Raw genomic sequence first — 25,451 nt, forward strand, 5'->3', positions numbered from 1 at the left:
TAACCCAATTGATGTTTTAAAACGAAAATTAGCCACTTTTCAAAAAACGTGGCACTAACACTTTAAAATAGAGAGTTGATTTAATTATAAGCACTTAAAACGTGCTGTAAACATTCACATATTCGGCCTAAAAAGGTCAGGGAAAAGCTGCAAAAGTCAGGGAATTTGGTTATGAAAATTCCGTGGCAACCCTGTAAATAATGCGTAAAACGAAAAACAAATATTTGTAAGTATTTGTCTTTACAAATTTAGAACTTTGGTAGGGCGATCCGAAACAATTTAATACACTTAAGAAGAAGAAGAAAAAATAAGGTAAGAAAGAAACAATCAAATGGTATTGGGAGATTTTTAGCATAGGCACCGATACTCGGCCGTAATCCCGATAGTATCGGATCGGTTCGTTTAATATGATACTAAACCGATACTCTTTTAAAATGCGTTATATGGCGCTACATGTCATTTTTAGGTCTTTCAGTAATGTATTGATGGTGATAATACATTTTTATGAATGTCAATATTATAAGCGGCGATATTATTTTGGAAGAACCTCTAAACATTGTACTTGGTAGTATAATTCATGAAATTACTCTATAATTATTGCCTAGTATTTTTAATACATATGTAAATGGCACTGTACTACTAAAAATTATCGGTATCTGTTTAAGTATCGGGTTTTGGATCATAGTGAGTAAATATCGGTATCGGTTAATGTTTGCTCCGGTATCGATCAGTATCGGGTTAAGCCTGGTATCGCCCATCTCTAGTATTTAGACATAGCATGAACCAAGTTAATTATGTCCATTTTCCATCGAATAAAATGAAAGTTTGGGGAATATTTTTAACAATTTGTAAAATTATGTAATCCTGTAGCTATACAAAAGGCAATTATAGTTCAATAGTACGATAATTTTGGTTAAGTTTATCATTTACAAATTGTGTTTGAGCAAGATCAAAGTAGACATATTCAAAGTTAAATCATTCCCACTGCATCAAACTCAGTCAACTCAACTTTCCGCGGGTTAATCCTGCCTCTTTGAAATCGAGGTATGGAGTGGACCGAAAGTTTATTGCACAGATAAATAAATTATGCCTACATTTTGTAAAAATATAAAAGTAAGATTTAATTACATGTTATCTTTAATTCGGGGTTATTTGGGTCATAAACACTATTAACCTACTTGAGAAAGTGAAAAAGCACTTCATCTCCTCGGCCCCACAAACTATCACATAGGATCATGTCCAAACCATGGATTAACTAACGCTAAGAGATAATTCACTCGCAGCGTTAACCATGTATTGCTATCGCCAACTACATGTACCGAATTAATCCTTGATTCCCTTCTTCATTCCCCAAATTTAGTGGACCAAAGCGGATGTGGATATAGCGCCATCTCTATGCAAAATAAATTGTTTTGGCTGTTTTTAAAGACGGCGTCGCCCAGTTTTTGGCGATATTTGAATTATGGGAATTTTTATAATAGACTATTCGTGTAATTACTTGTAACCAACGCGCAGAGGACGGGGGTCTCTTCCGACTCGCCCAGAGTTAACTACACGGGGGAGGCAAGCCAACTCTCACTGCCTCTAGCGGTATTTCTTGACGCACTCCAAAGCCCTTTAAAGTTGTCATCACCAATGCCAATAATGGAAGGGTCTATTAAGAACGTAATTCATGTTAAATTAATTATAATTTTTTTAACAAGAACAAAAAAAGAATAATGAATTTTAATACCAACTGCTGCTTTTCAACTTAAAAAGGTGTTCGTTAAGAACTTCCTGCGGGTTTTTAAGTGTGGACGTCAAAGGACATGATATTTGGTCCAATTTTCTTTTGACTTTCTGTTAGGGATAGTAGCTGCTGCTAGGTGGCGTTTGGGACATGCAAACTTTATCTTTTAGGGGGAATGAACAATCACATTGCGTTATTTAATCCATGCCCTTAGATACTGAACTAGTTACCACCATGACAAATGGTTCTGTGCATTTAACTTCCGGCTTACTCAGAACCGTTAATGTGTCTTCCTACCGGATACGATAAGCCAAAAGACCAATTTTAATTCATCCCATCAAATGATGGGGGAGGATGCGAAATCTGAGAGAAATACGCGGCGTAACTGCGAAAAGGCTTGGGTCCGGTGGGACGCTAAAAAACGAATGGCAGGAGGGCTACGTCAGCACCATCGTGTTGGCCTAATTTTACAGAAAATTGTCAAAGTTATTTTAAACTGTTTTGCTCATAAATAAAATTGCAATTGAAACACTAAGTTTTATCAGAAGTCCATGAAATTAGCCTAGGAAGTAACCAAGAGCGGGGTTTGGCACTCCCCTCTCTTGTGTAGTGATACTGAAGAAGGGCAACACATTCGCCACCTCGCGATAATTTTTCTCAGATCTCCGGTTTAGGTGCGACTCGTAGGCCAAAATTTGCCCTATTGAGAGAGAAAAACTATTGGCTGAAAATGAACATTGTATCTCTAAAGGGACCGGAAAACGCCCCCTTCCACTGAAAAACCGAGCCCTCTTTAGCACAGAATCAGGAGAAGGGATGAGGGGTGTGAATTTTGGAACAATCAAGGTCATTGTTTTTTCTGACTCTTCATAAACCTATTGGAAAAAAAAACTATTTAACGACCGTGGCCGTTCCTTTTTTTATTTTTTTATAAAGCAAACATCATCCAGCGTTCATGGGCTGAAGAAGTCACGCCCCGCTCACGTCAAGAAAGACTTCCTAGATAGGAGCTCGAGATTTTTAACAAAGTTAGGAAAGGGGAAAAATTTAACCCCCTATCCATGGAGTTAGAAGGAGTTCTTAACCCAGCAGAACGTTCGCGAAACCAGCTATTGTAATTGTTTACTTCCTTGGCTAATTTAATGGACTTCTGGTTTTATATAGAGTTAACATTTAATAATTATTGCTTAGAATTTGTTGTTAAAACAATAGTGTACATAGATGACCCTGTACAATATGGAAACGCTGGTAGGGATTTGAATGCGTCTGCTAGAGTTCTTACTTCTGCTAATGCCGTTTTAAATCGGCTGTTAAAGGGAATGCGAATTTACAATTTCATATCATATTTTACCAATAAAGTGGTATTATGTTACACTTTCAACTCTCTACTTTCAAAATATCAAGTTTTTCATATAACTGAACCAAAGTTTATTTTTTAAAAATCCATTGAAAAATGACGAAAAGTCTCGAGCTTCTCGCCAGTCTAAACTCTGATAGCAGAAAGAGTGGCACCATCTCACATGAAAAATATATCTGTGACGTCAGCCAACGGGAAACGTTTTAGCCTTTCATAAAAAGTGGATTTCAAATGAAGCATTTTCAAATACATACTGCCAAATAACCAGAAATCGGAGAATTAAAAGCTTGATATTTTTGAATTCACAGAAATTAATTCTATTTTTTGTTAAATAAATCAGAGGTTTTTCAAACGAAGCTTCTCATACCCTTTAATAATCTGCCACCATGGAGCAATATTAAATTAGACATAGATGCATTTAATGCTACTTTAAAGGGACTTTCAATATTAATCCAAGAAAATTACTCCATAGAAAATGCCAATAGAAAACAGCATCAGAGTGTGCCTCTTTTGAGATTGTCTGGAAGTTGGGGGGGGGGGGAAGAAGATGTTGGTGTTTAAAAGACAGTTAGAACAAACTGGTGTTCAAGTGGGAAGGAGAAAGACCAAAATATGGTGGTGTTTAGAAGTAAGTAAGGAGAGACCAGTTTGTATGTGGAATAGTCAAAGGCCATAAGTTGGTCATGATAAATAATGAAATAATTGAAAGTGTCATTAGACTTAAGTGAAAATCAATTTTCTAGATTTCCGTTAACTGTGGATGCGGTCAGAAAATTGAGAACAACAAACTGCGAAAGCGGTCCCCTAGCTGGGATGTAACAACAAATAAACAGACACACACATTAACAGATGCGTCGAGATTAGAGCCTCTCCGTGATATAAGTCACTCGGAGAGGTAAAAAGGGAAAATAGACTTAGCTCTTTTTAAAACTTTTGAATAAATCTCGCGCGTAGATCACGATACTCTTAAAAGCGTGTCCAAACACAAGTACAAGCTTGACGCGTGCTAACGTGAATCCACAAAGGGATAATGTAATGACTACATAAAACATATTTTTGATTGTTTTAGTTAGATAAAATGATGTTAAAATCATTAATAAAACTTGGGAAGAGTTATTAGTTTATAAATTTACAACGTCATATTAGCATCATAAGCGTGACACTTTTTTGACTTTTCTTAATTCAGAAATTTTTCTTTTGATCATTACCGTATCAATTTACGAAACTATTATTATATTGTCGCGTCAGTATTTGTACGGATAAGTCAGAATAGGCTTAATCTTAAGTGAGACGACAGTTGAATGGTACGTTTAAATATTCTTTATTCGGCATATGAACAAGGGGTCGCCGGAACTTATCTCAGGGTTGCGGGGACGTTCTCTCGGATAGGGGCTGGACAACAAGGGTCTTATCCCTCTATCTGAGAGCGGAGAACTTAGACGAACTAGCAGGGGCTGGACACCAATGGTCTTATCCCTCTACTGTCGCCGAAGCGAATCTCTCGAATGCCCGTGCGAGGGGTCCTTTTATACCCGAGTGGCATGGGTGGCCCATAAACCAGGAGAGCTGGCCGGTTCGCACGGGCTTTCATGATCTTATCTTGACTCCGTGGCCAATCTATACCTGACAGTTCCCCGCAAAGAAAAACGCCGTCCCGGCGGTTACAAAAAGGGACCAAGACAAAATAATTGGCAAAAAATACAAGCAATGTACACAAGAAATTAGTAAAACAAAAAATATATGCAAAACAAACTCAAATATAGGGTTATAATTAAAGTTACGATTATAAAACAGGGATAAATATACAAACCAAACTGAGATGATATTAGTATTAGCATTCATAATACCAACGTCCGCCGCGTTAAAATTGTACTCACCACGTATGATGGTTAACCGCGCGAATTCACTACAAAAAATACCACTGTCAACACCATGCATTTGCCGCGGTAGTGGGGGCACAGTCCAATCGAAATTCTCAAAACACATATCAATAATACCCCGCAGTGATGTTTCGCGCTGGAAGAAGGCGAGAAGTTCTGCTAGAAGATTAAGATTCGGTGGAAACGAGTCCAAGTGTTGAAAGCGGTGGTGGTCAAGGTCGATGGCGACCAAGCTCCAATGGTTGAAACGGTTAATCGGGATAAGTAGTAATGAATAGCCGAAGAGGTCTTCCTCTTGGTCGACGAATATTGAGGCTTTCGCGGCCCCTACCTTTTGCAAAGTGGTGTAGAAAAGGCAAGGGAAGATGAAGGTGGAACGGGATGCGGTGCGGTTGATGAGTGCAAGATATGCGTCGATGATGTCCGGGGTGAGGCAGTGATCACGAATATTGCGACAGGTGGTTGGACATATCGGTTCCAATACCGAGAGGTGAAGGTCCAAGCGAGACGTGGCAAATGATGGCATAGGGGAGAGTTGAGTAATCCGGGTATTACGTGCAACAGCCCGACGTTGCTGTTTGCGAATTAATTTGCTATAACGCATTAAAATGGTGAAGGGTAACCGTAGCGATCTGGTGAGAGACGGTGGCGTGTTGAGCGTCGGAGAGTTGAGGGACAAGTGTCAACTGGTGAAGTAAGACTAGGCCCGGATTGCACGAGATTTTTTCCAATGCTGGGTACCATTATGGGTACAATGGGATTGGTTCTGGTAATGGATGAAGGAGCGATCTGGTCCTGATGGAACGTAGTGGGCGCCTCTTCGGTGTTAAAAATATGGGTCACTGGGGTGTCGTGAAAGTGAACTTTCTTCTGAAAGGGTAGTCGGGGATGGTATGGTTTCAAACGTTCCGCCGAGACAATATCTTTCTTCTTCCCAGTAGAATCCACTACTTCAAAATTGTTTTGCGCTGTTTGGCGAATAATACTGTAGGGTCCGCTTAATTGGTGTAACAGCTTTTCTGAACGCCCGGGGACACGTCGGGGAGTGCGAAGAAAAACGAGGTCGCCTTCGCAGAAAGTCACTTCGCGGCGGCCTTTATCAAAGCGTTTTTTGTCTCTGTCTTGCGCTAGCGTTTGACGTTCGGCTGCCATGTTTCGAGCTCGTTGATCATATACGATATTGTGTAGTCCGAAAAGGGTGTTAAGAGCCCTGGCCGGAAGGTCAAGGGCGGCGTCAAGGTTTAAATCGGCTTCGTATCCGTGTAAAAGATAGAATGGGGAATAGCCGGTAACACTGTGTATTGAAGTATTATATGCAAAAACAAGGTGGGGAAGGAATTGGTCCCAATCAGAGTGTTCTTCGGAGACATACTGAGACATCATATCGGCTAAGGTTTTATTGAATCGTTCAGTTTGACCGTTGGTACGTGGGTGGTAAGCGGTGGTGGTATTATGGTGTACTTTAAAAAGTCATGTTAGTTCTTGGAGAAGGGCATTGACAAATTCTCGGCCCCTGTCAGTGATGAGCTCGCGGGGGGAGCCATACTTTAATAGGACGCCTTTCAAAAGAAAGGATGCTGCTTCCTCAGCGGTCCCACGAGGCGCCGCGGCGGCAACGACCATCTTTGTACAATAGTCGGTACATACGAAAATGTGTTTATTGCCAGAAGTCGAGTCGGGGAATGGGCCCAATTTATCTAATCCAATTCGTTCGAATGGCTTTGTAGTGGGGGTATTGGTTGTAAAAACCCAGCCGGTCGGAATGGGTAGGTTTTCTGTTTGTTGCATGGAATGCATGAACTGACATAGTTAACAACGTGTTTTAACATTTTCGGCCAAAAGAAGCGCTGTTTTACTCGGTCCTAGGTACGGCGAAAGCCTAAGTGGCCCGAGGCGGCGTCGTCGTGTAGTGCCTTTAAAATCAGGGAACGGATTTCTTTGTTAGCGACCATTACTAGCTTGAACCCTTCGTCAGTTTTTACTTGGCGATGGAGGAGATCTCCCATCAACTTGTAGGGCTTAGCTGCTTTCGCAACGATCTTCGTATTGTGTCCCCCAGGATTTTCTAAGTATTGGATAATAGGTCCGAAGAAAGGTTCTTCTCTTTGAAGTTTAGCGATATCGAAGGCTCGAAGTTGGTTCATTGTGTTGGCTTGATTGACGGCAGCTATTAGGAGGGGTATCTCTTCTTGGGGGGCCCCACTAAAAGGGGCTCGCGATAGAGCATCGGCGTCCTTGTGTATCCTTCCATTTTTATGGGTTATAACGGAGTCAAATTCTTGTAATTGAAGCGCCCACCTGGCCAATCTTCCATTAGGGTTACGAACGGATTTCAACCAGCATAAGGCGTGGTGATCCGTGACAACTTTGAAGGGTCGTCCATAAAGGTACGGCCGGAATTTTTGCGTCCCATATACTATTGCCAAACATTCCCGTTCGGTGGGACTGTAATTTTGCTCTGCTTTATTTAAAAGACGACTAGCGTAGCCGATGACATGCTCCTTCCCCAGACGTCGTTGTTTAAGGATTGCTCCAATCCCATAGGCGGAAGCGTCGGTGTGGAGTTCGAACTGATCTTCTAAAATCGGATGAGCCAGGATAGGTGATGATGTTAGTTTTTCCCGAAGTGTGTTGAATGCTGTTTCCACCTCGGAGGTCCATTCAAATGGCGCATTTTTAATGGTGAGGTCCGACAGGGGCTTGGCTATGGACGAAAAGCCTTTTATAAACCTTCGGTAATAGCCGGCGAGGCCCAAAAAGCGTTGGACTGCCTTGACGTTTTCTGGACGTGGGAAATGAGCCACGGCATCTATCAAATGAGGGTCGGGGTAGACCCCGTCGCCATCAATAACATGGCCAAGGTATTTAATGCGAGTTTGGGCAAAAGAGCATTTTTCCGGCTTTATTTTCAAGCCAGTTTCTTCGAGGCGCTTTAAGACTGCCTCTAGATGTATGAGGTGTTCGTCGAAGGAGCGGGAAAAAATTATGATGTCGTCGAGATATGCAAGCGCGACTTGCCACATCAGGGACCCAAGAACCTTGTGCATTAGGCGCTGGAAGGTGCCAGGGAAATTACATAGGCCCATGCCTAGGACATTAAACTCGTACTGGCCGTCGGGTGTAACAAAGGCTGTTTTTTCCTTATCTTCCTCGTGGAGTTCGACTTGGAAATATCCTTGTGCTAAGTCTAGGGTAGTAAAAAGTGATGAACCCGATAGGCGGTCCAAGGTGTCGTCTATTCGGGGAATCGGATGCACGTCCTTTTTTGTGACGGCGTTTAGTTTGCGCCAGTCTACGCAGAAACGCAGCGTTCCGTCTTTTTTCTTGACCATGATTACCGGCGCGGCCCAAGGCGAGCAGGACTCTCGGATGATATTTCCCTCGAGCATTTTGTCGACTTCTTTCTTAATGGTCTCCCCATCGGCGTATGATTTGCGATAAGGTTGACACCTAACGGGTGCTGCTGTTCCTGTGTTAATGCGATGCGGTACGAGTGATGTGCGACCAAGGTCTGTGCTGTGTCTTGAAAATATCTTTGGATATTTACGTAGCATAGTTCTTAATGTGTTTGTCTCTTGATGGGTTAGTTGGGTTCCGATATGGAGGTCGTCGGGTAGGGTTTCGCTTGATGAGATATCATTTTCCAGATAGTTGAGGTCTGTGACACGGTATCCATTTCCCACCAGGGTATCGGCTTTTAGACTTATCGTCTGCTTGGTGGGGTTTGCTACCCGTAAGAATCCTTGGCCTTTGTGAAATTCCGTAAGAGTTTTGCAAGGAAGCAGACCGTGTTGTTAGGCTACTCTATCGGCCCCCTCGATGAGAAGGGTGGCCTCGTTTTCGGAACACGTGACTCTCAAGATGGCCTCTGATGTAGGTGGAATGGAGAGATCATTTAGGATACGAATTTTAATTGGTTCGTCAGAGTCCGATGGGTGATCAAAGGTGAGGGTCTCGTTTTCAATGGATACTAGTGATGACCCAAAGTCAATCACGACCCGGTTCGTGGAACAGAAGTCCAATCCAAGTAGTAAGTCGTACGTGAAATCATTAATAACAAAAGCATCGATGTTGTGCTTCTTTTTCCCGAGTTGAATGCAGGTATTGACTTTTCCGACAGGTTTTATGCTGTCACCGTTAGCAACTCTGAAGACTATGTTTTCGGCTGGCGTTATTCTTAAGTCTAGCCCCCGGGCGGTTTGTTGACTGATAATGTTTTTGATGCTCCCGGTATCTAAAACAACGTTTAGTTGGTTATCGGATCCATCTATACAGCCTTTGATCTGTACTAGTTTTTGTTCGGACTGGAGAAGAAGGGGTTGCTCTAAAGGTGTGGCCGGAGGGGTCCGGTTTTGTTTGCGTTGGAAGGGAAGGGGGTGCTCTATAGGCGATGACGGTGAGGTATGGTTTTGTTTGCGTTGGAAGAGAAGGGGGTGCTCTATAGGCGATGACGGTGGGGTATCCCCTATCTCCACCGTCGGTTGTCGTTTCCCGAATTTCGTGAATTGCTGTTAAATTGGTCTCGATTGTTATTGAATCTTTGCTCGGCCGGTCTATGTGGAGAATCTGATCGTCGCGTAGTCGGGTAGGGGGAGGTAGGACGTCCCTGGGGGAAGTAAGGAGAAGGACTGCGACCTCTAGATGGTGTTGAATCCCTCCTTGAGGGCTCTCTGTTATTGTTCAGGTAGGGTGATGGACTTCGTCCTCTAAAGTTTGAGGGGCCGTCCCTAAAACCACGTTGTGAGTTGCTAGAGGCATCAGGAGTGTTTTGTTCATGTACTGGGCGAGAAGGAAGATGGGTACGGCAGTAGGAGGTTAGATTGTCGGTACGAGTGCACAGGGAACATCGATTGCCATGATGTATGTGGCCTAAGTCGGACCGGAGGTGACGGTTTTCTTCCCTCATTCGGCGGTTATCCTCTCGAATTTCGCTGTTTTCCTCTTTGAGGAGACGATTTTCGTCTTTTAAACTCCGTAGTTCCTTTTTCAGCTTGGAGAGTTCCTCGTCCTCGGGGGCTTGATAGAGGCAGGGTGTAGTAGCTGCGGGTGTAGCTGGGACGGAGTTAGCGGCCAAAGCCGTTGCCAAAACATCCATGATGCGGCTTTCGGAGAAAGTGAAGTTTGACTCCGTGGTAGAAAGGAGTTGGATGTTCGATAGGAAATCTTTCGTAGTGCTAGGGTTCATAAGGACGATTTTGTCCCGTAGTTGCGGTAGTAGGCCCCTGAATAAGTGGTGAACTCTTTCTACTTCAGGCATTGAGGGGTTGACGCGGGAGCATCACTCTGTAACGTTTCGGAAATAAGTTACCGGTGATTCACCGGGTTGTTGCTTGCGGGATAGTAATTCATTGAAAGTGGCTATTGAATTTCGGCCAAATTCTGATATAAGTTCAGCTTCCCATTCTGCCCAAGTAGGAGTAACTTGAGAGGCGTCGTTTTGTCGGATTTTTGACGAAAACCAATTGATCGCCTTGCCCTCAAGGACCGTGGGCAGGCTGGATATGCGGCTATGGTCGGCCTGTATTACTTTCTTAAAAACAGTGAGCCAATCGCACACGTCCTGGGAGTCTGGGTTGAATCGAGGAGCGTCTCGCGCTATATTAACGGCTTGAATCGCAGCGGCTACCGCAGCGGCAATTTGGTAGGGAGTAGCGGCCATATTTGTTTGGAAGCAGTTGGTTCGGCTTCTCGGTGCAGAAATACCTCGTCGGGTGACGGGAAGAAGACTCGAAAACTCGGGTTCGAGATTTTTATGTCGGCGGGAAAATCTTTTTTCCGACGTCTCGGCAGTTCTGGCCCGTATGGTTTCGTCGACGAGATCGGCTAAATCGGCTGCGTTATAGTCGAACGGAAATCGAGGGGGAGAAATACTTTCTTCGGGTGAGCCGTAGATTTCGGTATCGGAAGACTCTGGGTCGCTCATACGCAGTAGATCTATTGGGTGTACGGACAAATCGTGCCCCGCGCCTCCACCACTTTGTCGCGTCAGTATTTGTACGGATAAGTCAGAATAGGCTTAATCTTAAGTGAGACGACAGTTGTATGGTACGTTTAAATATTCTTTATTCGGTATATGAACAAGGGGTCGCCGGAACTTATCTCAGGGTTGCGGGGACGTTCTCTCGGATAGGGGCTGGACAACAAGGGTCTTATCCCTCTATCTGAGAGCGGAGAACTTAGACGAACTAGCAGGGGCTGGACACCAATGGTCTTATCCCTCTACTGTCGCCGAAGCGAATCTCTCGAATGCCCGTGCGAGGGGTCCTTTTATACCCGAGTGGCATGGGTGGCCCATAAACCAGGAGAGCTGGCCGGTTCGCACGGGCTTTCATGATCTTATCTTGGCTCCGTGGCCAATCTATACCTGACAATATCATGAGATTTGAAATTAGCATTTCCCTTATTTATTAGGACCCGGTGTCCAGAAGGAAAGTCACCTTGTAGGGGATCCACTGGAGCCGCGCTATGCTTTAAGCTTTTAAAATAATCAATATTCATTTAAACTGATTGATTTGGTTATAAATTTGATAATATTTATTTAGTCTTAATCAATTAGAAAATAGTTTTCATATATTTTATTATCACAAAAAAATTTTAAATATGTATTATTGCCAATAACTTAAACGCTTATTTATATTTTCAATATGGCAATATCCGGTATCGCTTTCACAACCGAAATCAACAATTTGGGTGCCATATCATTGGGTATTTTTTGCCACGCTTCCGAATTGGTTACCTGTTCACCATTGCTAGCGACGAATTTGACCGCGGCTAGCTTTAACCTCTCCAATTCATGCCTTTCGGCCACTTGCCAAATGATGGCCGCGTTTTCCGAATTTAACATTGTTTTCATTCTATTGGCGCATAACTCTTTCAAACCGTCGATCAGACAAAGCTGGGAGGCTTCCATCAGCTCGTAACAAGTCTGGTCCAAATTATGCGGACTTTTACCAGTATACATGAAGTAAAGTAAATCCTTAACCGTCTTTGCCGAGAAGACTTCCACCCAATCCAACTCATTCTGGTATCTTTCTTTCATTCTCGTTTCGAACATAGCTTGAAAGTAATTGGATCTGTAAATAAGAAAGAAGTTTACAATTTTTCCCGTACGTGTAAGAGTATCACAGTTACATAGTAATTTAACCCTGTAATGTATAAATATGGGTTTGCTGTAGAGGTATCGGCAAGAACAATTTTGTTTTCCAAAACCAATAGACCGGGTCATAGGCTTCGCTAGGCCTTTTTTGAGGGGGTATAGACCCTTCAAATTTTTCCCCCTCAAAATAATCCGTAAATAATACCAAAAATTTGCTCTTAACATCCCCAAAATTCTATAGCAATAGCAATATATAAATTGATAGATTCGTTAAGTTTCATCTTTGTAGAGATGAATTTTGAAGAAAAATAAATAAATAAATGAACCAAAAACAAATAAACTGAGACCATTCAACAGATGGAGAGATGTAAAATGATTTCTGTTCTTTCGAAGGGAGTCCCAGTAGTGGTGACTAAAAGCATAGCCCACTTGATCACGCTGGCTGCACGCGCTATAGAAGCCCGCTCAATCGACCCTAAAAATGAGAATAACATAGGTTCGGTCTAAAATTCAAACCCGTCTGGTTTTAACATGGACGTCTATGGAAGGGGACCAGTTTTTTTAACGTTTTTGACAATATTAGTGCATCTACTGGTTCAAATCTCTTGAATTTTTAATGAGACGTGTATTGAAAGGTTTGATATTATCCTGTAAAATTTAGAGATTTGAACCAGTAGATGCACTAATATTGCCAAAAACGTTGAAAAAACTGGTCCCCTCCCATAGACGCCCATGTTATAACCAGACGGGTTTGAAAGTTTAGACCGAACCTATGTGACGCGCCGTATTCGCGAGTTAACATGTAAAAAAAATCGTTTGGACGGGCTTCTAGAGCGCGTGCAGCCAGCGTGCGTGATCAAGTGGGCTATGCTAAAAGCAAAGCAAAAGTAAATTAAGACTTGTGAAATTTTGCAAAATTTTGGTATTAATTTCTTATAATAACTTTCAAATAGTTTGACCAGATTAAGAGAAGGTAAAGTGGGATTTCGCAGATAATTTGAGATTTCACAGATAATTTGAGATTTCACAGATAATTTGAGATTTCACACATAATTTGAGATTTCATAGATTATTTGAAATTGCACCTTCAACAAATCGTGGTTCGCCCTGTCTTCTTGTGAACAAAATTTACTTGTCAAGCTCTATATCTTGCGCCCAGGGCTCTACATAAGGATAGTTTTTTAGAAGTCAGCCTGACTAGTGAGCCCCCTATCCCAATTTTTTTAGTAGTCACTGACTAGTGAGACGCATGGTTTACGAATATTTGGGACATTTTTTTTCTAGTCAAGTTGACTAGTGAACCCCCAGATACCGATTTATTTTAGTAGTCAAGGCATTTTTTTTAGTTGTCAAGGCATTTTTTTTTAGTAGTCAAATGCCTTGACTAGTGCCTTATGTAGAGCCCTGCTTGCGCCTTGATTCTCACAGCGCGCACAATTTTTATCAAATTTCGCGGTAAATTTCAATCGACATGGAGCATGCCTTGGGAATTATCTTAAAGCAAAGCACGGGTCCAGTGAATCTCCTACAAGGTGACTTTCCTCCAGCACTCCGGGTTTAGCTTGGCGAAGGCAAGTGGTCGGGATTTATAAGTGCACTTATAAGTCCTGCCCAAAAATATCTCATGCCTTTGCCAAACCACTACCTGGAGTTCGTAAAGAAAGTCACTTTGTAGGGGATCCACTGAGCCCGCGCTTTGCTCTAAAGGGGCTGACTCACCCACTCTACTTTTTTACCCACCAGCTATGCTAAGCTCTATGAGATATCGTCGTTTGTTCAGACAGCCCCTTTAATAAGACAGCAGATCTTTACGCGATTGGTTGGAGGTGCAAATTTGACATTTTACATGAAATCTCAAGCTAATTTCACTATGCAGATACGTATTATAATTAGTAGAAGAATCGGTTAAAATTCACCCAATATTTCCTTTACACCCACGCTATATCAAGCAGAGCAGACCAACTGTACCCCCTCTGATGAGTTTTTATATAGAATAGTGTTGTGATAATGTTTAACTAACCTTGCTGCCAGTACGAATTTGTGGCATTGAAACCGTTTTTCCGCGGTAACAATGGCGAAATCCGTTAGTATATTCTCGTTTAACAAACGTTCACAGTTCAATGGTATCACTATTTCTTCCTCAACAATACCCATAGTAATGGTCAAGTCAATTTCTTGAACTTCCTTTGGGTTCAAACCGTGATTATCGAACAATGTTTGCAAGTTACAGATAGCCGCAAAATTGAACCAGAAATAATTAGGGGCTCTTAGTGATCCTTCGTAACTTAATAGCATCGTCTTGTACAAAACGGGAGTCGAGGTCTCCATAACAACTTTGCAATAACTCTTGTTGTAGTTTCTGAAATTGTTGCTTTGACTGGTTCCTCGTAGAGTAAACCACGTTGCGTCATCACGATGGTTGAAAATGGCCTCCATCTTCCAAACGCTGCGAACCTCTCCCGCGTTATTTTGCGTTACGATGTCAGTTGTCCAACTAACGCTGTCCGTGAATGGAGCTTGTAACGTTTTAACTATTGTTTGTTTCCGAATTGTAAGACAACTATCCATGATATCTAAGTTGACTTCGTTGTTTATTTTGTCAAGACGGTTTAATTTAGTGACTGATCGAATATGTTTGTGATTTTTTTGGCGGCTTTTAAGTATAATTTATTTTTGTATAAATAAAATACACACCCCCTGTAGCTCTTTCATACGTAACTCTATTTTTAATCATTTGCGAGTGTCATTATAGAGTGGAAATCAGCGCCTTATCTTGTTTGGTATGATAGAGTTTCAAATGAATTGTTCACTGAGATATTTCATCCGATAAAAACTGAGATTAGTAGTACAGTATAATCATAAGTGAATCATCCCATTGAAGTGCCCATCATCAAGTCTTTGATGGAACGTGAAATTACCGTCATTTTTAAAAATGGTAATCTACCTGGTAAATTACCGATTAAAATTTTTAAACAAAAAAAATTACCCTAATTTATGGTATTTCATATTTTCACAGGCTTATTGCCGCGGTAATTTGCCATTTTAAAAATACGGTAATATATAAATCAGTAATTTACGCGGTATTTGGTAAATTACCGGTAATTTATGGACGGTAAATTACCGACACATCTCTACTCCAAACTTATGTCTTTTACCCGAAGGTACTTTTCTAAAAAAAACAGAAAACCAAAAACACTTCAACAAGTTTTTATCTTTTTTTTAAAAGACCTTGCTCTTGCATAGAAGTTTTCTCGGTGAAAATTACGATCGAAACCTCACCGGCAATCAAGAAGGGGAAAGCGCCTCAATATAAGGCTTTCACGACGGTAGTATCTCATATATATTTTGGCTGAGACGGATAATAGGCAGCAAGTGGACAGACTAGTCCTCTGTAGAACCTCTTTAGACATGTAAACTTAATGATATATCATAAATTTATGGAATATTTTGTTCTCCTAGTTTCTATTCAATTCTTTGTTTAGTTTTGCAATATTGCATTTTATGTTTAAGAAATCATGCCACTTCATGTGTGAAGTAAATTTCAGGCAATCCAATCCGCTTGCGTTCCAAAAAGGCTGGTTGGACCAGAGCACAGTAGGTTCTATGATCGATTTTGAGTCGAAAATCTTACTTCTATGACATTTCGTTACAAATTAAGGGACAACCTAAACAGTTAAGTTATGATTGGGTTGTTCTAAGGATGACCCCTAAAATTTAAGTAAGAAACTGAAAGAAAGTGCAAATTCAATTAAGGGGTAATCTGTAAAATACTCCAACGATCATAACTTGTTCAGGGTTTTACTTGTGGCAAATTAATTAATCTACAGTAAATTCGTCAATTAACTTACTTGAAACATCATTATTTATAGTTATCATTAATCTCACTCGTGAAGATATGTTTATTTTAATGTTAATTAAATTTCAGAATAATATTTATTAAACTATTGTAACTTCTTCAATTGGTTAATTTTAAACTTAGGTAAACCACATCATTATTTGTAAAGTTTTCCTAAATTAACTTACTTGAAACATCATTATTCTGAGAGAGCGGTAGCTCTCTTAGATAAGACTTCATACTGCTCTTAATGTATATACATAAAGTTATCACTGATCTCACTCGTGAAGATAGGTTTATTTTAATCTTAATTAAACTACATAATAATATTTATTAAACTATAGTAACTTCACCAATCGGTTAATTTTAAACTAAATTAAACTCATCATTATTTTAAAGTTATCATAAACTACAGAATATTATTAATAAAATTAGAATATTAATTAATCGACAGTAAATTCCTCAATTAACTTACTTGAAACATCATTATTTATAGTTATCACTAATCTCACTCGTGAATATATGTTTATTTTAATCTTAATTAAATTACAGAATAATATTTATCAAACTATTGTAACTTCCTCGATCGGTTAACTTTAAACTTAATTAAACTACATCATTATTAATAGATGGTGCTAAAAATACAAAGTTATTAAATCTGGTATCTAATGTGATATTAATTTTTTAATTAATCTGTTTCATCATGTTTGAAGTAATTTATTGATATATAATATCTCTATATGAAACTTAACTCCCGTAATACTACAATTCAATCTGGGTAACGTTAATATTTATTCACAAACTCTTCCATATATTAGGCTTAATTTTTCCTAAAAATTCATCAATTTTCAGAGAATTCTAAATTCAGAAGCAAACGCGAAAATAAAATTATTTACTAGAATGAAGCTACAATCTAATTACACTGACACATTAGTAAATTTTCATAATATGGAAAGTTATTGAAGTTTAATATTTTTTAGGCTACCTCTCGATTGGTAAGATTAAGACCATCGTAAGAGCTACAATTACAAATTACATCAATATGAAAGAACTACACAGTAAGTCAGAATGCCTAATGGTATTGTATCGTGCCTACATCACATGATATGGCTATTCTCCAGTGGCTTAAATTTTTATAAACGACGTTTGACAGCCTTTATACCATTTAGCAATTTTTCAACGCTTTATTTAATGTGAGAATTTTAAGAATGCATGCTTTCGGAACAAAAATGCGGGCGATGGCGCTTCCTCGACTCGATTTTAATCATGGTTGTAAATACTTTAATATTTTTATTGCTAAACACCCTGAATGTAGTTTAATGAATTATATAATGTCCTAAATAGTAGTTGAAATGCTTCTTTTGGTTCTTAAAAGTAAGAAATATAATGTACGAAATTGCTTCGACAAGTAAAGTAGCTAAAGCTGAGGACAAACCAAAGAATAACATGTAGAACGGTCCGCTGATGTTTGTTAATGTTAAACTTGTTACTTCCTTGGTGGGTTTCTTCCATTCCATATACGACAAAGCAAATCTCTTCTCATTGTCCAAATATTGGAACAGCGCCGTTTCGAACATCATCAGATTCCTTAAATAATAACACTAAATTGGTTATTTTAACTTAAAAATATTTCAGAGACGAAGGGTGGCGAAATTTATTCCCCAATTTGTTTTTGATTTAGAAGCATAAGATCTAATTTTAAAATGAAATTGATTCAATCTTAACTAATTTCACCTATCTGCGAAAGTATGATTACCATCTGTGCACTGGCCTACGCAATCTGTTTATGCGCAGGTCTACAGAATTTTTATGTGGAAAGGGGTATAAAATCTTTTGGTTTACAGGTCAAAGGAATTTTAACGTGCACACTGCACAGGTCTATAGAAGCTTTTTGTGCACTGGTCTATGGCACATGTTTGTGAACAAGTTTATGTAAAGATTTCTTTTTGTGCACTGGTCTATGGCACATGTTTGTGAGTAAGTCTATGTAAAGATTTCTTTTTGTGCACTGGTCTATGGCACATGTATGTGAACAGTCTATGACTTCTGTTTGTGCACAAACAATGCCATCTCTTTTTGCGCAAGTCTACGGTCTTTATTTATGCACAGGTCTGCGGAACATTTTTGTGCAAATGGGCATGGAGCCTTTTTGAGCATAAGGGTATGGAGTTTTTTGTGCACAGGTACATGGAATCTTTTTGTGCACAGGTATATGGAATCTTTTTGTGCACAGATCTATGACAGATATTTGTGAAAAAGTCTGAAGATTATTTTTGTGCACAGATCTATGACATATATTTGTGAAAACGTCTATAGATTATTTTCGTGCACAAGTCTAAGGAATACTTTTTGCACATGTCTATGACTTCTGTTTGTGCACAATTCTATGGACTATGATGCTCACACGTCTTTGCGGAGGGTTTTGAAAAAGGTACTTTATTTGGTACACATCTCATTGGTTGGAATATGTCGTCTATTTACAAAACTAAAATAATTTTGAGCTGAATATTCGGGTTTGTTAAAGAAAATATTTTTTAAAAAATAATTAATGAAAATTAAAAAAAACAGAAAGTTAAATTTTAATTTGCCCTAATTCGTATATTAAAACTCTAACAAATGATCTTCATATAATTTTGGGAAAATATGACTGAATTTTTAAAGGTGCAAAATGTATATACATAAGCCTGCTGAAGCAAACTACTAAAAACAAGACATTACAATTTTTACTTTTGTGCCATCTATTAAAATAAGAAGTCAAATAAAAAAGCTCGGACATTTTATATTATAATATTGTTAATTTAAGCGACTAGAAGGCGCTCAGAATTGTAAAACCCTGGGCGGATTTTCTATGTCAAAGTGATGTTGAGAAAAACCCGCTTAATTGCCTGAATGTAAGTAGAGCACATTGTTTGATGACACATTGACGGTACTTACCCAAGTATTTCCTGTTGATAAATAATAGGGGAATGCCTGCTAAATTCTTTGTTCACAATAAGAACAAGGAAATCCGATTTGACTCTTTCTTTGGCGATATAAAAACCACCGTACTTTGTTTTGAGCCTTCTCATTGATTCGGGATCTTCAACAAGAGCTGAACCAAGGAAGAAGGACAGTAAAAATCGGTTGATGATCAAAGCCTTGCCTCCTTTCAAGATTCCTTCATAATATTCCAGATCCATTAGGTCGAAGAGGCCACATTTATTTTTTTCGACGTCCTCTAGTAATTGCTTCATCTTTTCATTTCTACGAGCCTGAAGTAAGTTAAGCATTTAAAGATAAATAACTTACAGCCGACGAAAATTCTCATAGTAGAAGCGATAGTTTTCTGGGAATTTAAGATTTTAGCAAGCCGTTAAAATAGTATAAGATTTGGAGATTTCAAAGCCCATTGGAATTATCAAATGTGAATCATTAACACATTGTTTCGCAAACGCTGTGTCGTAATATAATCAGATGAACTGTGAAATTTCGCGTATGAATTTCGGAAATGGAATTCATAGACAAAAGTGACATAATCTAATACTAGAAAACATGTATCCACAAGGAATCTAGTCTACTGACATTGTTTAACACAGGCTTAAAATCAATAACAAACATGGGGTAATAGGGAAGGCTCAAATATAAAAATTGTTCAAATGAAAGTTCTGTTAAATTCAAAATCAAATTAAACTTCATATGGACAGATGTGACGTATAATCGAATCAAAATTGTGTCGCAACTTCGAAAACTATGGGACACAATTTTACTACAAGTTTTGAAATGTTTTTAACACCATCCAATTTCGAGAAAGGTACGTAGGCAAAGATACCATCTTAAGTGATGAAATTGACTTTAATCTCAATTAAATAATGGATAAATTCCTGAGTATAGAATATTGAAATGAACTTATGTTTTTATAATTTTGGGTCGACTAAGACCCATTATTTGGGTAATAAATGGATAACATCAGCTCACGCGGAAGTAATTTCACGGGCTTCTCTGTTCTCTTTAACTCCCTAACTCACATAGAATGTAAATATTCCGCTAGGTATATTCCGTTTGGATACTGAAAATCTTCATCCCAACAATGGTTGTTAAAAATATGCCGTCCAGGCTATACTTACTGATCTCTTGAAAAAATTATAAGTGAAAGCGTCTTCTAAGACAACTGGTTTTATATCGTGGTTGTTCATAATCGTGTCCAAACTGTCGATGTATCGATAACTTTCTTCGGAAAAATCAGACTTCATGGTGCAATTTATAACCGAAAGCAAAAATGTCACGCCCAAAAGCCAGCCTTGAGTAACAATTCTCTCGGACAAAATTCTTGAAATATACGGATACGCTACGAAGAGTTTTATGAATTTTTTGATAAATATAAATTTTTAGGCAGTTTGTTAGTTACTAACGTTCTGTACAAAACACTGACGAAGCGTTCCACAGATTGACCAGATATTTCACACCAACAAATGAAGCAAACTTGTTCTTTCTTTTTCGTATATATTGAATGATAGTTTGCGTCAAAGAAACAGCTAACAGAGCCACAATAACTAGAGCATAAACCTGAAACAACAGGTACGAACAAAAAACAATTTGTTAAGTAATGTGTATCTCTGGTTCATTTCAAAAGAAGAAGCCTTAGTTAACTATAGAATGTCTTCGTCGCTAGACCACGCGATGTGAAACATTGTGTAGACTTAACTTGACAGTTTTTTTTTGCAGGAAGTTCTTAAACGTGTTATAACGGTCATAGTGACAATTCTTCCTAATTTCGAACTAAGTTTGTAAATTTGATTTCAAGTACAAGTTTGAAATTTCTAAATTATAGTAAGATTTGGTTTCCTAGTTAGAATTAGGACAGTTTTCGTTAATAGATGGTATACGGGTTCTCTACATCCTATGAAAGGCTCTACGATTTTTAGTAGTAAATATGCCTTTATCAAATGATGGCCAAAAACGTAAGAAGAATTTACTGACGGGCAACGCCGGGTCGGCAGGTATTTCGCTGCAAGTATCAAATATTACCCAAAACGGATTATAGTAAGAAGAACGCTGAACGTAGCGAATTCCCTACCCGCCCTCGACTATGCATGAACGTTGCGAAAAAAGTGGCTTTTAATTTCAAAACTCACACTCGCCATCAATTGGCCTTGCCCCCTTATCTTTTGTTCTTTAAAGATGGATTACGTTGAAGGTGTTGAATCCGGCGATTCACAACAAGCCTGGTCATTTATACTTAAAAAATAATTGAATTAATGGTTTTCCCCACTAGGGTTTTCCCTGGACCTTTTTTCCCATATAAACATAAGCTATGGGTTTTTATGGTCCGAATTTAGCTTAGTTTAGTTTAGTTTAGTTAAGGTTTACTTATAGTGAATACTTATGTTTGATATGTTTTATATGTAAAGACTTTTAAGAATAACATTGTACTATAAACCAAGATAAGAACTGTCGTACAGCACGGCTTGTAATTGCTAAGAAATACTGTACTATTGTAAAGGCTATAGTACTACATTTGAAGGGTTCGACGGATGGTTTGGCCCTGCAAAGTCATAAAACTTAGGAGTGACGAATTTTGGGGATCGCTTGGTAACAACAATAGGGGTAAAACTTGAACTTTGTGTTAAAACTAACATAAGCAAAGCATGAGAAAAGATCGCTTTGGACTCTTGTTGTAGAAAGAGCGCTTGTTACCATCGGACTTTATAGATCGCAAACTGACTCTGCCGAGAGAGGTTGTAAAACAAAGACTTAGAAACTTTAGATAAACGGACGTGTTTTTAAGGAAATTATTGTAAAGATATGTTGATTTAAGTATGATTTGATAATACAATACAGTAATTAAAGAAAATATTGATGATTGCATTTGGAGCTTCTTCGTTATTGACATAAAGACATACAAATAAATTAGGGATTTAGATCAGTAGACCTGTAATTACTTAGATAAGGCTGGTTTGTTTATCTAGTACTTGACACTATTAAGAACGTCAAGCTAAAATGGAGTTATCATAATTATGAAGCGGCAGTAAACTTGCCTGTGAATCCATTTTTAAGAAGCTTAAACTGGTTGAAATGAATTTCTTGGGAACCGACGAAAGTATGATTGTTTCGGTCGTTTCAAATATGGAGCTCGGGATCCAAAAAGTTGACCCTTCGAAGAGGGAAATTTCCGTCGGAAGCGACACGTAGTGCGAAGTCTAATATATGAAGTGTCAAATTAGCAATTTCTTCTGTTGCCAAAAATCTAGCCTTTAATTGATAAAATTAAGGATAATATGAAGTACTGAAGTTGAAGAACTTACGTTGAATAGCTCGGGATTCTCGTAGACTTGCTGCATTACAGTGTAGTCAACTTTCAAATACTTATTTCTGGCAAAGGAAAAAATTCTTGGAACAAAAATTAAACAGCTTTCTACTCAAAAATTTAGTTTTGTTTGTGCGGAAATTTAGTTGGCTGATGCTACTTAGTCACAGTTCACTACATTACTGTAATATTTTTTTGGTTTTTTTTTTAAATTAAAGTCGTTTCTCCTCAGTAGGCACTTACACGGAACCAACACTATCGTAATTTAGGAAACCTTAGGTTTACAATTTGCATTCATTAAATAACGGAATGACCCACGTCAATACAGATGACAATTTGAAAATTCCAGAAAAATCCTTTCAGACCATAAAGAAGAAACCACAAAACACACTTTGGGGTATATTTCATACGTTCAAGTAGATGAAGTAAAATCGAATAATTTATGAGTCTCTTTCTCATCAGCATCATAAATAAATTATAAACACACATAAATGTTCTTCGTGCTCGTTTCTAAGAAATTTTTTTTTAGTATAGAAAGTATTAAGGTATGTACTCACTAAGCGAAAATTTCAACGCATTCAACTTTCTACAAAGAACCAGCCGGCAAATGTACGTAACCACCGTACGTTCAACGAGAGTGCTAGTTTCCGTCATGTAAGATATTCGTCAATTTTGTAGGTTCCGTCAAAATAAAAATCCCTAGGCCTTGATTCCATGAGATTTCCTGTCTAGCGGCTTTTATGTTTTTGTCATTTATATTATACATAATCATTTTGAGTTAAATGGCGAAGAAATAATTAAAAAAGTCCATCCTTGGAACGGGTTGAAATATACTCCTCCTTAGACCAATACTAATTCTTTTTCTTTCTAATAATACTAGTGGATGGATAATAATGTAGAAAGTACCGCCTCAGCTGAATACAGCGTAAGAAATTACAGATTGTACTAAAGCAAACTAAAATATTTGCAGTATCCGAGTATATTCGGATCATTTTAGTTTTGATACATGGTAAGAAATAGATACTTAATTGATTTCGCCTTTTCTATTTTGTAACATTCTTGGTTACAATCACCTTATACTGAACAGCTATAGTGATTCTGTAAATTTGGTTAAACTTTTTGCTGAGAAACGTATGTATTTTTGTTTGTTTAAATTACCAAATTTCGATTTAATAACGAGCAAACTGTGGTTTAAATGTTCCAGCGCCTTTCTTAAAATTTCTGTCCACAGTGTTAGACATTACACTGGCCAATAATATTATCTTGTGGAATTCTGGCTCAATATGTGTGTCATCATTTTTCACCGTTGACTAGCTCTTGAATCATTGTAAAGTTATGCCTCTAATTCCCGCCTTATCAAGTTTTTTTAATAAATATTCAAGGGAAACGGTATCGAATTGTTTTTATATATATATTTTGATGGGATTGCAGCGATTGCTTTCTGATTTTTTATTTTGGTCCAAGGAGTTACAAATGAAATTGGTCACCTCAGCAGTTGGATCGCTAGTGCTCTGGTTGGATTCTTACTGAAACTCTTCTTGCATTTTCTTGTCAAAGCGGTCTGCTTTTTCTTCGTCTTTTACGATCATTAAGCTGGATTTCACCCGACAGAAAATCACGACGGAAACAGGGCGTAACTGGTCTCGACGGAAATATTTTACGTACAGACAAGCGTTACTATTCGCATCAACGAATTCTAGGAGAGCGATAGCTCTCTTAGATAAGACTTCATACTGACTTTAATGTATAAGGATGGTTTTTTGATTGGTTATAACTTTTTTTGTATCGTATTAACTGTTTTGAAAAAATTCCACAGAACTACAATTCGGACCCTGAATATGTGGGTGAAATTTCAAAGAGATACATTTAATAGTTTATTTTATAAAAAATAAAGTTGCTAAGGGTGGTTTTCATTTCCATAAAAATAATCAGACATTTTGACGAAAACCTCGAAATTTTCCCATAGAAATAACATGGGAAAATATTTTACAGATGACCATTTTGTGGTAGCCGTAATGCAATAACTATTCGTTTGATTGACTTGAAAACGGTTTTAAACGAAAGCCTGGTATTTAGATTTTCCGCTTTCCAATTTTCATTAATTAGATTTAAGTTGAAGTATGTTTAATTTCATATTTTCAAAACCATTCCAATCTGCGATATTGTAGCATGAATAATAATCAGTTTATGATGTTAGCACGGTTAAGGCTATTTGGTCCAATTTTCGTAGTGGTAAAAAAACAAGAGAACCTAAGCTTGTGTTAGCTAACAAGTTAAGTTGGAAAAGTACCCCACACATATATATTAAGTTAACAAGATTACCTACGACTGGTAGTTAAGCAAGAAAAACATGGCGTTTGAGCTCTTGTAGGTGCTTTGTCCGGGTGCTGTTAGGTGCTTGTGGGTGCTTGTGGATACTTGTAGGTGCTTGTGGATACTTGTAGGTGCTTGTGGGTACTTGTGGGTTCTTGTAGGTGCTTGTGGATACTTTTGGGTACTTGTAGGTGCTTGTGGGTGCTTGTAGGTACTTGTGGGTACTAGTGGGTGCTTGTAGGTACTTGTGGGTGCTTGTAGGTACTTGAGGGTGCTTGTAGGTACTTGTGGGTGCTTGTAGGTACTTGTGGGTGCTTGTAGGTACTTGTGGGTACTTGTAGGTACTTGTGGGTACTTGTTGGTACTTGTGGGTACTTGTTGGTACTTGTGGGTACTTGTGGGTGTTTGTGGGTGTTTGTGGGTGTTTGTAGGTACTTGTGGGTGTTTGTAGGTACTTGTGGGTGTTTGTAGGTACTTGTGGGTGTTTGTAGGTACTTGTGGGTGTTTGTAGGTACTTGTGGGTGCTTGTAGGTACTTGTGGGTACTTGTATGTACTTGTGGGTACTTGTAGGTACTTGTGGGTACTTGTATGTACTTGTGGGTACTTGTAGGTACTTGTGGGTACTTGTATATACTTGTGGTTACTTGTGGGTACTTGTAGGTACTTGTGGGTGCTTGTGGGTACTTTAAGGTACTTGCGGTTACTTGTAGGTACTTGTGGGTACTTGTGGGTGCTTGTAGGTACTTGTGTTTTCTTGTGGGTGCTTGTAGGTACTTGTGGTTACTTGTAGGTACTTGTGGGTGCTAGTAGGTACTTGTGGGTGCTAGTAGGTACTTGTGGGTGCTTGTAGGTACTTGTGGGTGCTTGTAGGTACTTGTGGGTGCTTGTGGGTACTTGTAGGTACTTGTAGGTACTTGTGGGTACTTGTGGGTACTTGTGGGTACTTGTAGGTACTTG

At 38.8% G+C, this 25,451-nt stretch overlaps 2 protein-coding genes and 3 long non-coding RNA genes across 17 annotated transcripts; 1 reads left to right on the top strand and 4 right to left on the bottom strand.

Annotated features, from left to right (window-relative positions):
* Positions 1-73: 73 nt before the first annotated feature.
* Positions 74-3,048, bottom strand: LOC149719736 (uncharacterized). Its single transcript, XR_016374680.1, has 3 exons — positions 1,737-3,048; positions 1,179-1,654; positions 74-1,090 (listed from the first exon to the last, which is right to left on the bottom strand). It is a non-coding gene; the product is annotated as an uncharacterized LOC149719736 (long non-coding RNA).
* Positions 3,049-11,597: 8,549 nt separating this feature from the next.
* Positions 11,598-15,845, bottom strand: LOC149719737 (TD and POZ domain-containing protein 5-like). The gene is made up of 2 exons (XM_089852420.1): positions 14,083-15,845; positions 11,598-12,039 (listed from the first exon to the last, which is right to left on the bottom strand). Exons 1-2 carry the CDS (start codon positions 14,628-14,630, stop codon positions 11,598-11,600), a joined length of 990 nt encoding a protein of 329 aa, XP_089708546.1. The 5' UTR covers positions 14,631-15,845.
* An 835-nt stretch (positions 15,846-16,680) lies between these two features.
* Positions 16,681-20,129, bottom strand: LOC149719738 (uncharacterized). Its single transcript, XM_089852523.1, has 3 exons — positions 20,001-20,129; positions 18,832-19,148; positions 16,681-17,484 (listed from the first exon to the last, which is right to left on the bottom strand). Exons 1-3 carry the CDS (start codon positions 20,124-20,126, stop codon positions 17,214-17,216), a joined length of 714 nt encoding a protein of 237 aa, XP_089708649.1. The 5' UTR covers positions 20,127-20,129; the 3' UTR covers positions 16,681-17,213.
* Positions 17,254-21,224, top strand: LOC149719739 (uncharacterized). 13 transcript variants are annotated; one of them, XR_016374834.1, is made up of 7 exons: positions 17,254-17,643; positions 17,742-17,874; positions 18,007-18,105; positions 18,181-18,788; positions 18,860-19,687; positions 19,925-20,451; positions 20,599-21,224. It is a non-coding gene; the product is annotated as an uncharacterized LOC149719739 (long non-coding RNA). The 13 variants fall into 13 exon arrangements; XR_016374880.1 differs by having other exon boundaries at positions 17,742-18,788; positions 20,599-20,834; positions 21,055-21,224; XR_016374892.1 differs by having other exon boundaries at positions 17,742-18,788; positions 20,599-20,656; positions 20,723-21,224.
* A 583-nt stretch (positions 21,225-21,807) lies between these two features.
* On the bottom strand, positions 21,808-23,011 carry LOC149719740 (uncharacterized). Its single transcript, XR_016374761.1, has 2 exons — positions 22,179-23,011; positions 21,808-22,073 (listed from the first exon to the last, which is right to left on the bottom strand). It is a non-coding gene; the product is annotated as an uncharacterized LOC149719740 (long non-coding RNA).
* Positions 23,012-25,451: the final 2,440 nt, after the last annotated feature.

This window comes from Phalangium opilio, unplaced genomic scaffold (genome assembly GCF_054372755.1).
Source record: "Phalangium opilio isolate 3A_F unplaced genomic scaffold, DU_Popi_V2 ptg000002l_1, whole genome shotgun sequence".
In the NCBI taxonomy this organism is placed as follows: Eukaryota; Metazoa; Arthropoda; class Arachnida; order Opiliones; family Phalangiidae; genus Phalangium; species Phalangium opilio.

What these genes read in the sequence shown, in the direction of transcription:
- LOC149719737 (XM_089852420.1), bottom strand. Translation starts at nt 14,630, where the DNA reads ATGGATAGTTGTCTTACAATTCGGAAACAAACAATAGTTAAAACGTTA. An exon ending in AAATTCGTACTGGCAGCAAG is followed by an intron (nt 12,040 to 14,082) that starts GTTAGTTAAACA and finishes TCTTATTTACAG; the next exon opens with ATCCAATTACTTTCAAGCTA.
- LOC149719738 (XM_089852523.1), bottom strand. Translation starts at nt 20,126, where the DNA reads ATGAAGTCTGATTTTTCCGAAGAAAGTTATCGATACATCGACAGTTTG. An exon ending in ATAATTTTTTCAAGAGATCA is followed by an intron (nt 19,149 to 20,000) that starts GTAAGTATAGCC and finishes AACTTACTTCAG; the next exon opens with GCTCGTAGAAATGAAAAGAT. An exon ending in TATCAACAGGAAATACTTGG is followed by an intron (nt 17,485 to 18,831) that starts GTAAGTACCGTC and finishes TTATTATTTAAG; the next exon opens with GAATCTGATGATGTTCGAAA.